Genomic DNA, 13,262 nt, shown 5'->3' with positions numbered 1-13,262 from the left:
TCCCCGGCTTCAGTTTGCAAACCTTCACTGAGGCCTGTGAAGGGGGTAAAGGAGTGCTGCACGGCTTTGTTTCTTGGGACAAATTCACTCCCTTCTCTCTCTTTTGACCCCAGAGCAAAGTTTTAGAAGATATGTAAAGGTGAAAACACAGAACAGAGATCCCAATGGACCAAGGCTTCCCAGCTTCTCTGTTATGCTTGGACAGGCCATCTGCAGTGAATCCTCCCCCACCTTAAACATCTCGATTCCTCTTCCAGACCAAGACAGCTCAAGTCATAATGTCCAGGAGTGTTTACTGAGCATACCTATTTGTGTGTGCCGCACTATTCCAGGTGTAGCGTGGGGACAAGTAACAAGTCCGTCGTGAAGATTTCATGGGAAAGAGGGGAGCTGAGTTTGGAGAAGGGTCAAAAGATTAAGATGGGCAGAACAGAGGAAGGGCAGTGAGGGCGTGGCAGTCATGAGAAGCAAGCAAGGACCTGGAAGCAGCACAGAGTATCCCTCTGTGGGGTGGGGGTGCAGAGGGAGAGAGACGGTAAATCAGTCTGACCTGGCTTCTGTGGGCATGAAGGAGCGACGTCAGTGGGAAGGTTCATAAGCCAGGGCCGGATTATGGAGTACAGGCTGATGTGTAGAATGGATCCAGTAGGCACCTGGGGGCCATTATAGGTTCTTGAGCAAGAGATTAATACAATGAAGCCAAGGTTTTAGGAGCCAGCAGAACAAAATAACACATTTACATGCACAAGATCCAGGAGCTTAGATTAGGAAATGCTTAGATATGAAGGTTTGTGCTACATATTTTTTCCAAAGGAAAAATGTTGTTTGCTGCAGGAGATTGCCTTGGGAAAAAACTGAAGTCATTCCCTGAGAACTCCCTCTTCTCCCCATCTTGCATCCTTCTGAAGAGGTGACCCTTCTTACAAGGCCATCCCTTCCCATGGTCTTCAGCAGATTGCTCCTTGTCTCTAATCTGCAGTCACCCTCCATCTCCTCACTTCTTCCTTGCAGCCTCCAAGCGCTGCTGTGCCTCCAGCCCCACCCTAAAGAAAATCTCCCCTAGATCCTCCCATCTCTACCAGGTATCATCCTCATCTCTCAGCTTCCCCTTCTTGTCCTAACTCCTTAGTGCTTCCAGTTCTTTCTCTCTCTGCCTCTTCCAGATCCCCTGCCCTGGGGCTTCTGACCTCATTCAAATGAAACCTCTCAGAAGTTGTCAGCTACCCCTTAACTGCCAAATCTCAGGACCTTTTCTCAGTCCTCAGCCTTCTGGATCTCTCTGTAGTCTTAGACCCTGCGGATCACCGTGTTCTGGATACATCCTTCTATCTTCTTTCTGGGTTTCCACAGCAGCTGCTCTCTCTTGATTCTCCTACTTGCCTGACCACTTAAGTGTCCCTTTCTGGATCTCCATCGAGGTCATTCCCATTTGTGGTTATCTTCCAAGGCTCTGTTCTGGGCCCTCCCGCCTCTCCCTCTGGGCCATCTCACTCATTGAGCTCAATAGCTGCTGTGTGTTTAGTTATCTCTATGCAAATGATGCCTGGATCTGTATATCCAGCCCTAGTCTCTTCCCAGAGCTCCAACCTCGAATCACTAGCTGCCTATTGGACATTTACTCTAGCTCGAGTCTTTCCTAAAATATACAGCCTAGAACCGAACCTCATTCTATCTACAGGTGCTGAATAGATAAAGCAGAGCTATCACTACTCTCTGATTATGGGCGCCATGTTGTTCATTCGTTTCAGTTGTATCTGACTCTTCATGACCCCATTTGGCAAAGATACTGGATTGGTTTTCCACTTTACTCTCCAGCTCATTTTACAGATTAGGAAACTGAGGCAAATAGCATTGAGTGACCTGCCCAGGGTCACATAGCTAGTAAATGTCAGAGACTAGATTTGAACTCATGGGTGCACACGGATCTGATAGTCCACTCAGATGCTTTTCTATACAAACTCTGGTCTAGCCACACCCCTGCTCCCTAACCCTGTGCCTGAGTCATTGTTTTTTTGAACCCAAGGGTAGAAATGTGCCTTTATCCATATTTCGTTTTTGTTCAGTTGGGCCCAATTCTGTCTCCAAATAGGTTAGTTATCCCTTCATGCTTTTCATCATCTTCAGATCTGATGAGCGTGGAAGAATATGGTATGAGAGGGGTCGGTACTTCCTGTCTGTGTGCCATTGGGCATGTCCCCTGACCTCAGACATCTGTAAAATGACCAGATGATTTCCTAGGTCATTTCCAACTCTCAGCCTGGTGTCATGGAGAGATCCCAGGGTTTGTATCTCAGCTCTGACACTTAATAGCTCCTTCAGTTTTCTTAATGATGAATTAGGGAGAATAATGTTTATAATACCTGCCTCACAGATCTGTTGTGGGTTAAGTGCTTTGTAAGCTTTAAAGCAAAATTTAAATGTCAACGAGTCATGCCTTCATCCAAGTGTTTAGTAAAACTGTTAAAGAGAACAGAGCCTGTGGTGCTCCACCAGAAACACTCCATCAGTGGCCTTTATTACATCTTGAAGAGAGCATCTCTGGCCAGTTGCCGTGGGGCTCTGTGATTCCACCAAGTTTCAGTTATACCTAGGAGACCAAATTTAGCTTCTGGCTTAATATCTTGGCTTATGACTCATGCTCTGTACATTTGTGTGCACGCATCAGAAGCTATATGGGTTATTACAATCCCTCTGGCCAGGTTATATAGAGAGTTCATCTGTGTAAGGAACTCCCAGTGTGAAATCCCCCTCTGCTGATTCAAATAACCATTAGGAGCACCTCTTAGAGAACTACTCTAAGCCAGGGTCACATGGCTTCTGTGGGTCAGAGGTAAGACTTAGCCAAGCTCTTGCTGAATCCAAGGCCAGACCCTTCTACCCTGCAGTGGGACCTTTGCTGGCTCCTGTGAAACAATGGCTCCCTTCGTTACTTCTCTTCTCCCCACATCAGACCGTATGGGTCTCTCTGTACCAGGCTTGGTGGATCTGGGGGCAATTTTCAGACTCCTGTGTTTTCAATTTAAAGACTTTTTTTTAATCAGATTTTTGAAACACCAGGCAAATGTATTCTTCATAGCCTTCGTTAGACAAACTTAAGTCTGATCCTGGCTAAGAGCTTGCTATTCTTTTATCTTAAGCCTTAGACTAGAAATTCCAATTCTGGTCACCTGCACCATGTTTTTTTCAACCAGTCATTCATGATCCCTAGTGACTTTTTGAAGCCTCCATCAAAAGGCAACAGACTGATGAAAATGCCGCATTCTGCCCCAAAAGTCTTAGTTTCTTTCCCAGGACTTGACAGATCCTTTCAGGATTCCTTCTGGTCTTACTGTTGTCTCAGAACTACCCAAAGCTATGAGTAAGCTGCCTGACTCCTCTCAACTGGGCTAACGCCCATTCACACAGACAATGTTATACTTAGGAATTTTTCAAATTGTTTTGTGATCATCTTTATCTCTTTTTGTGGCTTCACTGTCTCTTTCCTTTTTTCCATTAATTTTCATATAAATTTTAATCTATGTTCAAAATATTTCAAAAGATGGGTTGGTTATTTTTTTTTCATCAAAACCCAATGATGTTGAAATCAGGAGAAAAGGCAGAATAACATAACATAAATGTAACATAAAGTAGTCCAAAATAATTTAACTCAATCCCACTTTTAAACCAAGAAGTACATTTGTAGACAATTTTTCCCACTTTCCAAAAAGGGTAGCCCTCTTAAGTCTAAGGTTGCAAAGGCCCACGGGAGATTTGGATATATTGTGCAGGCTTTCCACACAGCCTCAGCAGCCTGGGGCTCCAGGGGCTCCCAGGACCACCTGGCAAAGAATAGACAACCAGCATCCGGAACACAAGAGCGAGGCTCAGTCTGGCCAATCAATTCAAGACTCCCTTCTTGTCCCAGCTTTCTAATTGCCCTGTTACTAATGAGCTGTATAACCCTGGGCGAGACACACTTCATTTCCCCGGGCCTCTGTCTCCTCTGTCAAGTGCATGGGGAGGGGAGACCAGGGACGCAGGGAGTTCGGCGGCTGAACCAGATTATCTCTCCAGCCTTTTCCAGTTCTAATATTGGAGTCCTGTGACTCCACTTCCTCAGACCTGGCACCTCTCACTCTTCCCACACTGACTCACTGACTCCTCCTCTCCTGACTCGCCTCTTTGTCTCCCTTTGCGAAGTGGCTTTTTTCTTCCACATCTCCCTCTCCCCTTCTTCTCCTTCTCCCCTTCTCCAGAGTCACTCCCTCATTTCTGCTCAAGACTGAGACATGGGAGTGGGTAGCAAGTGAGCTGTGGAGAGCAGGGGCTGTGTTCGCCTCTCTTTGCATCCCCAGCACTTAGCACAGTGCCTGGTACAGAGCAGGCACTTAATAAATGCTTGTTGACCAGCTGACAAAGCTGCATTTCTGTCATTTGGCTACTACAACATCTCTCTAAAACATATCCCCAGGCCCTTCATCTGTTTTTTAAGCCATAGACAAACGTTTACTTCTTCCACAAGTATTTACTGAGCACCTGTTAGAGGAAAAGCATTGTGCTTTGGGGCATCCGGGGACAATCCAGACACTGCCCCGGCCCTCAAGGAGCTTATTAGCAGCAGAAGAGATGGGACATGTGCAGAGATAACCGTAATGCCAGGCTGTGAGGGCCACAGGAGTTCCTTCCAGCTGGGGTGAGCCAAAAGCCTAGTATTCTGCTTTGTCCAGTGTGGCACAATTCTTTAAACTTGGGTTCTGTTTAGGAGAAATAGATTAAGATCAAATTCCGGGATCAAACTAAACTGCAGAGTTGGTAACTATAAGTTGCCTTTTATGTTGAGAGAGCCTGATTTTGAGGACTCCTAAGCTTCCTTGAAAGCCCAGGATTTGGGCTCTGTATTGTCGACAAGTCCAGATGGGTACATGTACTGAAGGCGTAAAATCATTGTTTAGAGCAATCCAGGAGTGAATAATGAGGAATAATGGGAAGAAATTGTGCAAAGGAAAATTTAGTCTAAATATTAGGAGAATTTTCCTAGCAGCAAGGTCTCTGAGGTGGTGGAATAGTCCCCTCCAAGGTAGCAGTGGAGGCCCCACTGATTGAGTCATTTAAAACCGAACTGGACAAAGCCCAGGAGAACAGACCGTAGGAAACAATCCTTCCTCGGTTAGATGGGAGCCAGGGGAGTAACAAGCTGACTTAATAGGTCTTTGCTGTGTCTGGTTCCTTTGATTCTGTGTTTCGCTGCAAAAACACTCTAAGAGCCACGGGTTGGCCCCACGCTTTTCTTCCTTGCTTTAATAAAAGGCTCAGGTGGCAGAGTTAACCCTTGGTATTCACTCAGGCAATGACTTTCTGGCTCAGAGTGGAGATGTTCGTTGGAGGATTCTGACTGTCACTTTCATAACATAATAAGATCTCGGCTCGTTTGGCATCCCTGCCTCCTCTCTGAGACGTCTGCCATGTCAGATCTGACACCCTCCTCCTTCCTGGGGCAGCACTGGCTTGTCAGGAGGGAAGAAGCTTACCATGTTGTTCACCCCAGCATAATGCCTGCCCACTTGCCTCTCCAGGCCTTGGTACAAGCCTATGGCTTCGGGTTTGCCCTCCCCGTGCTGACTTGCTCTTTTTTCCCTATGAGTTTAATCCTGTATTTGACAGACCATTTCTTCACTTTGTCACTCAGGAGGCTATTTTTGTCTTTCAAGGTGTTAGCAGCCCCACCCAATTGCCTACTCAGTGACAAGTTCTACTTTCTGTCATCTAGATCATTGATGTGAAAACATGGCCCTTGTTAGGAAACTTGGGGTGATTTCTGGTCCGCTACTGCCATCTTCTGTTCCCTCAAAGGAACTGCCTACTGTATCAGATGTTGAAAATGGCGGAATATTGATGTCCACCAACTGGGGAGCTGAATTTAAAAGAAAGAATCTCCAGAATTGAACTGCCAAGTTAAAAACTAGATCTCCTGTTCTAGACATAATGTGTATGTTTAAATGTATTTCTCTGTCCCGCTTTTTTTCATCATAATATAGTCCCCCTGGGCCCTTTCCCACCCTTAGCCCCCAAAGAGGCGCCTCCTCCACTTCATAGAGAGAGGAAAGGGTGAGAAGAACTTCACTTGGCATGACACGTCATCTCCCTCCATCACCTTCTCTAGCATCTCAGTGACTTGCCTTGTGAGTTCCTGCACGTTGCTGGTCCTCCATAATCAACCAGGAGTAAAGTACATCTGGTTTATAAAGGGTGTCAGGATGTTGACCTCTGTTCTGCTGTGATCTGCACAACAAGAGAAAGATCCTCATTGTGCATATGTTAACCACCCATCTGCAGAAAATAACCTGTTTGGAAACGGGCTGGTCCATCTGCAATTTGACAGCTACCTCCTGCTTAAGTACAAAATAAAAAAGCAGGATCCAGGGCTTTTAAAAGAAGAGAAAAGAAAAGGTTAACATGAGTAAACTTTTATTGTCTTTGACTGTCGGTATGTGTTAGTGGGTGTGTTATGTGTCGGTATGTGTTAGGAGGAACTGGGTTCCAATCTGGCCTCGGAACTAAGCTGCCCCTGTGAGGAAGCACTTAAACTCACAAAGCCCTTGGCAGCTCTCTCAGCCTACTACAGAACAGGTGCTGACCTGCCTCGGAGGAGGGAGTCTTCTCATCTGGCAGCTCGCCGTACCAAGGAGAGCACAGGTCTCATCCCTACCTCTGTCTTTATTGCATTTAAACATGTCCATAATCATAGTTGGAAGCGCTTTACACGTGTTCTCTCGATTGACCCTCACAACAACTCTAAGAGGCCATTGTTGGCCCTACTTTACAGATGAGGAAGTCGAGGCTCAGAAGCGTGCCAGGGTCACAACACAGTATCTGAGGCCACATTTGAACTCGGGTCTTCCTATTTCTAGGACCAGCCCTCCATTCACAGTATCACCTAGCTACTTCCCAAGACTTTTTTTTAATCCTACTGGTTTAGCCCATCATGTTTCAATTTAGCAAAAGAATTTACTCTATTATTATCTAGAACTTAACCTAGAGCTGAGTTGTGGCAGGTGTTAGATGATGGGTGGGGAACCTGCAGCATCAAGGCTACATGTGGCCCTCTGGGTCTTCAAGTGCAGCCCTTTGACTGCTAAAAGGATTTATTCTGTAAAAGTTGGACTCAGTCAAAAGGCCATACCCAAGGACCTAGAAGGCCACGTATGGCCTCAAGGCCACAGGTTCCCCACCCCTGGTATAGATTGTAAGTTTTTTCAGGACAGGACCTCTCCCCCACAACCTGGAACCTAATAGGCACTTAATAGATGCTCCTTGAATTGAATTAGTAGGTGTTTAATAAATGTTTGTTGAATGGCCAGCCAACAAACAGATTCAGTGAACCTGGACTTGGCTCCATCTTAGCAGAGGTGGGCCTTTCTAGAATTAGGCATCATTCAGGACCTATGTTTCCAGAGACATGGTATTAATTTCTAGGCCAAAAGGTGGGAGATGAAAGGGGCCTGCCCTTTTATAGAAGGTATCAAAACTAAAGTCAGTCCATTTTTTTCCACTGGCAAAGTGCCCTAAGTGGAGGAAGAACTTGATTTGAACAGTGGTAGGAGATAATATAGATGTTGCTAACAAATATATAAAAATTCAATTAAAATTACATTAACTATTATTACAATCTTCTTAACTAACTACTTTCAATTCAGAATAGCATTTGAAAAGCAGTACCAATTTTACAAGACTTTATTAACTAATTTTTTTAAACTTACTGTGTTTGAACTCAATAAGAGACCTTATTACAATACATTATGGACCTTGGCTAGTTCATTTGTTGGGATTTGTTGAGATCATTATTCCTACAGGGTATTTTAAAAAGGCTTTGGAAGAAATCTGGGCTCTCATAGAAATTTCCATGGAATTCACAGAAGGTGACAGCAGAGCCAGGGACATAGCTTGGAGAAAAGTCATCTTGGCCGTGCCTTGTCCATCTTGATGGGTCCTTGCCAGCACCTCACACAATACCAGCTTGATGGCATGCAGTCCAGGACTTGCCTTTTATTTGTTGACTTAAACCTAATTGTTTTCCTACCAGCTCTATTGGGATGCAATGATCGGATCCCACCCCATCAGAGCCAAAGATGGGGAATCTCAGCCCTGAGTCACCAGCTTCTGCTGGCTTCGAGAAAAAGGTGCCACCAGTCCTACTTGCTGATGACTCAGGGAGTAGATCAGAACTAACCTTATCTTCCTTCTCATTTTCATTTGTCAGAACTGGGCCCCCCCTGGGTGTGAGAAGTTGAAAAGGTGCTTGAACCCTCCAGAGTCCAAACCAGGGAAGTGCCTTTGGCCCCACTAGCTGCCCTTCCTCCCTGTGGATCCCAGAAACCCACACGGCAGGTGTGAGGAGCACATCTGCCCTGGTGGAGCTCATCACAAAGGCAAGAACATAAAATGTGGAAAGACAAGTTGTCACATCCCTCGGTTCCAGCAGTGATTTTCGTCAGCTCCCTGGTGAGAGACGAGAGCATATGCCTGTCTTTGCAAGCTGTTGCCCAGTGTTAAATTCCTCTATAACATTTCTTTAGTGAGTAAAGGATTGTGGCCCAGAGGAATGACCACCCAGGAGAGAGAAACATGGAACTGTCTTCTCTCCTGATTAAAAATCATGTTTCCCAAAGACCAGCATCTGAAAACAGGGGAGCACACTTGAAACGTGTCCTAAAACCTGCTGCCAAGGTACCACCCCCATATCGACCACAGGGTCACTGATTGGCAATAGATAAGGAGAAAAAAACAAGTACCCTGTCTTTCTGTTCTCTCTTCCTCTTAAAACCTCCAAAGGCTTTCTGACGTATGGATCTCGTTTGTCTTCACACTGGTGCTGTGAAGGAACGGGTGTTACTGTATTACTATCCCTGGTGGTTCTAATTACCTTCTTGACAAGCTTTCCCTAGGGCCAGGAACCCAAGTTCAGATAGCCTGAGAGAGTGTGTGTGTGTGTGTCTACACCAAACTCCGTCTTCATCTTTCTCCCCGTGTTTCAGTCCCAGTATTAACAGTGCAGCTGCCAAACTTGGGTTTCAGTTACTAAAGATACAGGATAGAGGAAGGAACCTGGGGCATTGCAGAGAGATGCCCACATTGGCCATCTAGCCCAGCACGTCCTGCCCCGGCCTTCCTAGTTTCCTCTTTGGCCACTCTATCCATTGCCGTGGTTCACACATGGTTCAAATGGATAGATATTGTGTGTGAGGGAGGAAGTCTAGAGGAGGGCTGGGGGGGAGGGGTATTTAAAGAGGAGGGGATACTGAGGCTATTGTCCTCAGCCCATAGGGAATAGAAAGGGACCATGGGGGTGCCCTGCCTGTGTGCCTTACTCCCTAAAACACACACACACACACACACACACTACTGAAAAATGGAGATAGCCAAATTACTGTTTCCTGTGTTGTCTTTGGTAAGAATCTGGACTTTCAACTCCATCAATTTCCCTGTCTTTAGTATGGGTTTAGAGGGGGGTGGAGAGTCACTTCATCCCCAGAGGCTGACAGTAGACTGGTGAGCACTACAGAGCCTAGAGGGCCATCCTGAGGTTCTAGAAGGCAGCCTCAGGTTAGACAATGGGGAGCTTCAGTTCTTTCCTTTTCCTTACCATAGTGAAGAGTCAGAGGGAACAGTGAGCAGTTTTTCCTCTCCTTGAAGTAACCTCAAGGGACAAGAAATGGGAACCATGCTCCTTGTCTCTACTCCAAGATAGATAAATGTCCTGTTTTCTCTACCCCCAGAAGGCTGGCTTTGATTTGGAGATGCCTTCTCAGGGCAGATGCAGCCGCCTCCATGTGCCTTATCAGAGGGATGGGGGGCAAATAGGTCTTCGAGGAGGGGAAGCAGGAGTTCCAGGGTTTTTCCATCCCTTCCTCCCAAAGACTGGCACAACTGAAGGCAGTACTTGCCACCTTCCCAATTGTCCTCTCCCTCCATGACAAGTATGAAATAGGATACCAGAGCCACACCTGGGATCCAGGGCCCTCCAGAGCAGGCTTTGTCCTCCTCTCTCTTTGCTCTGGAGCAGCAGGATGGGGAGTCACAAAGCTGATCCTCAGCGATTGACAGATTTTAGGAATGCCTAGAACCACACCCTTCTTCCTTCCATCATTAGGTATTCACTGCAGGCCTGGAGTTATCTCTTGGGTGTTTGTACATCTGGCTCCCAACCTTACTGTCACTGAGGTAGGGAGGATCATTGTGGTTTTCACAATGACGCTGCTCTCTCTTGGTTCTCTTCCCACCTATGACACTCTCTTCTCAGTCTCTTTTGCTGTATCTTCATCCACATCGTGCCCATTCACTGTGCCTGTCTCCCCGTGCTCCATCTCGGTCCCTCTTTCTTTTCACTCTGTGCTCTTGGCAATCTCACTTACCTCTATATAAATGATTTCCAGATCCACACTTCCAGCCCTTACCTGTATCTCATCTCCAACTGCTTGCTGGACATCTCAAATTGAATGTCCTTTAGGCATCTCAGACTCAGCAGGTCCAAAGCAGAAGTCTTTCTCTTTCCCCTCAAACCAGCCTCTTTTCCTGCATTTCCCTGTTGTTATGGAGGGCACTGCCATGCTGCCCCTCAGCCAGGTTCCCTACCTCTGTGTGGTCCTCCGCTTCTCACTCTCATTAGTCCTGCATAGCCAGTCCATTGCCAAATCTTGTCATTTCTACCTTCGTGACATCGCTTGTGTAATTCCTTCCCCATTCTGCTAGAGAAACACCCACTATTTATTTGTCCATTATAGTGTTCAGTATTACTGATGCAGTTCCAGACATTTCAACTAACAATTTTTTAAACATTAATAATGCTTGCTTTTAAGAGTGGTTTGGTATTAAAGATATAAAATAAGTATTGGATTAAAAATAGTGTTTGTTAAAAAAAAATTCTATTCAGGATGTAAAATAAATGATTCCAAGCAAACAGCCACTTCTGCTTAATTGAATCTATTTTTTCCCCATCAGATTTGAAGGCTTCAGGTTAACCACAAGGCAATGAACATTTATTAAGTACTTACTATGTGCCAGGCACTGTACTAAGTACTAGAGATACAAATACGAGCAAAAAGAAAGACACTCCCTGCCCTCAAGGTACTTTAATGGAAGAAAACAACACAAAAGGGAACCAAAAAAGTGAGGTGGGAGGGGAGACAGGTACCCATTGGGAGACCATGGTGTCCTAGTCCTGAAAGTCACAAGCAGAGCCAGGAGAATGAGGTTGGACCAGCCTGGACCCTCCCCAAAATGGAGGCCTCCTGGGAGGAAATCACCAATGAGAGAAGGGAGATAGGATGGGAGAGGGAGGCTCCAGGGCTCAGAGACCCCAGGCACAGAAAGAAGTACCAGCATGACCAGAAATCCAGACAGAGGGCTAGGAGGGGAAGTTTAGCAGACTGTTGCCTTTGAATTAGGGACCTTTGTTTCTCTAGCTTCCTGGGCCTTTTCTTCCTCCTTCACAGGGGAAGAGAGTTAAGGCTGCTCTGATCATAGCCCTTCCCCAGGGGTGTTGTATTAAATGAGAGAACACACACACACACATGCACGTGCACGCATGTACATACACACACACACAGACACACACACACATACCCCACAATGCCCGTCTTTCTACTTCCATCACCTCAGAGCCCAGAACTTGGTCCCAGGACCTAGTTCCCGTGTTGGTTCTGCCAGTTATTTCCTGCTGTCCTTGGGCAGTCACCTGATTCTGTGGGCCTCATTTTCCTCAACTGAAAATAACAGTGTTAGACGATCAAATTCAAGTAGAGAAGGATCCCATCTTGACTTAGAAAACCACAAATTGACATGATCTATGTTGTGTTGCATTTTTACTTATCTTGTTAAACATTTCCCAGTTACATTTTAATTGGGTTCTGGTAGCACTTAGGGGTTTTGAAGGCTTGCTCACCCTGGGCCCCAAGTTTGATGATGACTTCTATAGGCCTTTCCAACTCAGTATCAGATTGTTAATAATGCCTTCATCTCCAGCCGTCCCCAGGGACATTGTCTCTGGACTGTCCCACTGGCACCTTGACCTCTTGCCTTGTGTTTATCTTATATAGAGCTCATGTTATCCCCATCCCTGGTTGTATCCCCAAATAGAAGGTAATAAGCATATTGTATCCCTAGCACTGGAGTAGGCATTTAATAAATGCCTGAATTGAATTGAATAACTTTTCATTGCATCCCAAGTAAAATCCAAACTCCCAAGATGAGAACTGGATGATGGGCCAATGAAAGAGCACAGGAGTAAAAAGAGATTCTGTTGTCTCTAGGATAAAATGCAAACTCAGTTCAATTTAATAAGCATTTGTCAAGTGCCTACTGTATACTAGAACTGCATATACAAGATCAGAATAGTCCCTGTCTTCAAGGAATTTACCTTTAACAATCAGTAAACATTAAGCACCTACTATGTGTCAGACAATGAGGATAAAAAAAAGGCCAAAGAAAATGTCCCTGCTCTCAAGGAGCTCACGGTCTAATGAGAGAGACAATATGTGAACAATTATGTCCAAACAAGACAAATATAGGATAAATTGGAGATGATCAACAGAAATAAGGCATTTATATTAAGAGGAGCTGAGTAAGGCTCCTGGTAGCAGGTGGGATTTTAGCTGGGATTGAAGGAAACCTGGAAGGTAAATCGAAGGAGGGAGAGAATTCCAGGCATGGGGGGTGGGGGTGAGGAGGACAGTCAGTAAAAAGAGGTGAGGGGTTCTATTTGTAGAGGGTCCACTAGTGAGAAGTAACATGTACATTGAAAGTTGTATGCAAAATACATACAAAATTATGTTATCAAGTAAGAAAACAAGTCTAATGTGAAGGACAGTTTGTTAACAATAGAACAGGGAGGTTTTCATCTTCTGGGATCCAAGATGACAGGGTAAGCATTAAACTGCCACAACTCTTCCATATTCACCTCCAAATAACCATGAAATAGCACCCCAAAACAAATCCTGGAACAGCAGAACCATCAAAAATATGGGGGTGAAACAGTCTTTTAGCCCAAGAAACTTGAAAGATCAGCAGGAAAGGTCTAACTCAGGTAAAAGGGGAGTACAATCCAGGACAGGAAGTGACCCAGCAAGCCAGCAGCAGGCCCCACCTCAGTAAACCAGCAGGAGATTATGAGCCCCAGTGCAGTAGAGCAGCTATACTCCAACACCAGGACCCCCCACATGCCTTAGCATAACCAGGGGAACAGGCAGACTCCATCTCTGAGAACTACCACATGCTTCAGCATAGCCCCA

General features: G+C 45.6%; 1 protein-coding gene across 1 annotated transcript in view; it reads left to right on the top strand.

Annotated features, from left to right (window-relative positions):
- Positions 1-10,901, top strand: part of GALNS (galactosamine (N-acetyl)-6-sulfatase) — a 69,831-nt gene extending 58,930 nt beyond the window's left edge. The window contains exon 14 of the mRNA XM_036749317.1: positions 8,237-10,901. Within this exon, the coding sequence (XP_036605212.1) occupies positions 8,237-8,323 (87 nt within the window). The 3' untranslated portion in view covers positions 8,324-10,901. The remainder of the gene's footprint in view (positions 1-8,236) is intronic.
- Positions 10,902-13,262: the final 2,361 nt, after the last annotated feature.

The sequence above is a fragment of the Trichosurus vulpecula genome, chromosome 3, assembly GCF_011100635.1.
Source record: "Trichosurus vulpecula isolate mTriVul1 chromosome 3, mTriVul1.pri, whole genome shotgun sequence".
NCBI classification, from domain to species: Eukaryota; Metazoa; Chordata; class Mammalia; order Diprotodontia; family Phalangeridae; genus Trichosurus; species Trichosurus vulpecula.
The sequence above is the reverse complement of the archived record's forward strand: the minus strand, read 5'-3'. Positions and strand labels throughout refer to the sequence as shown.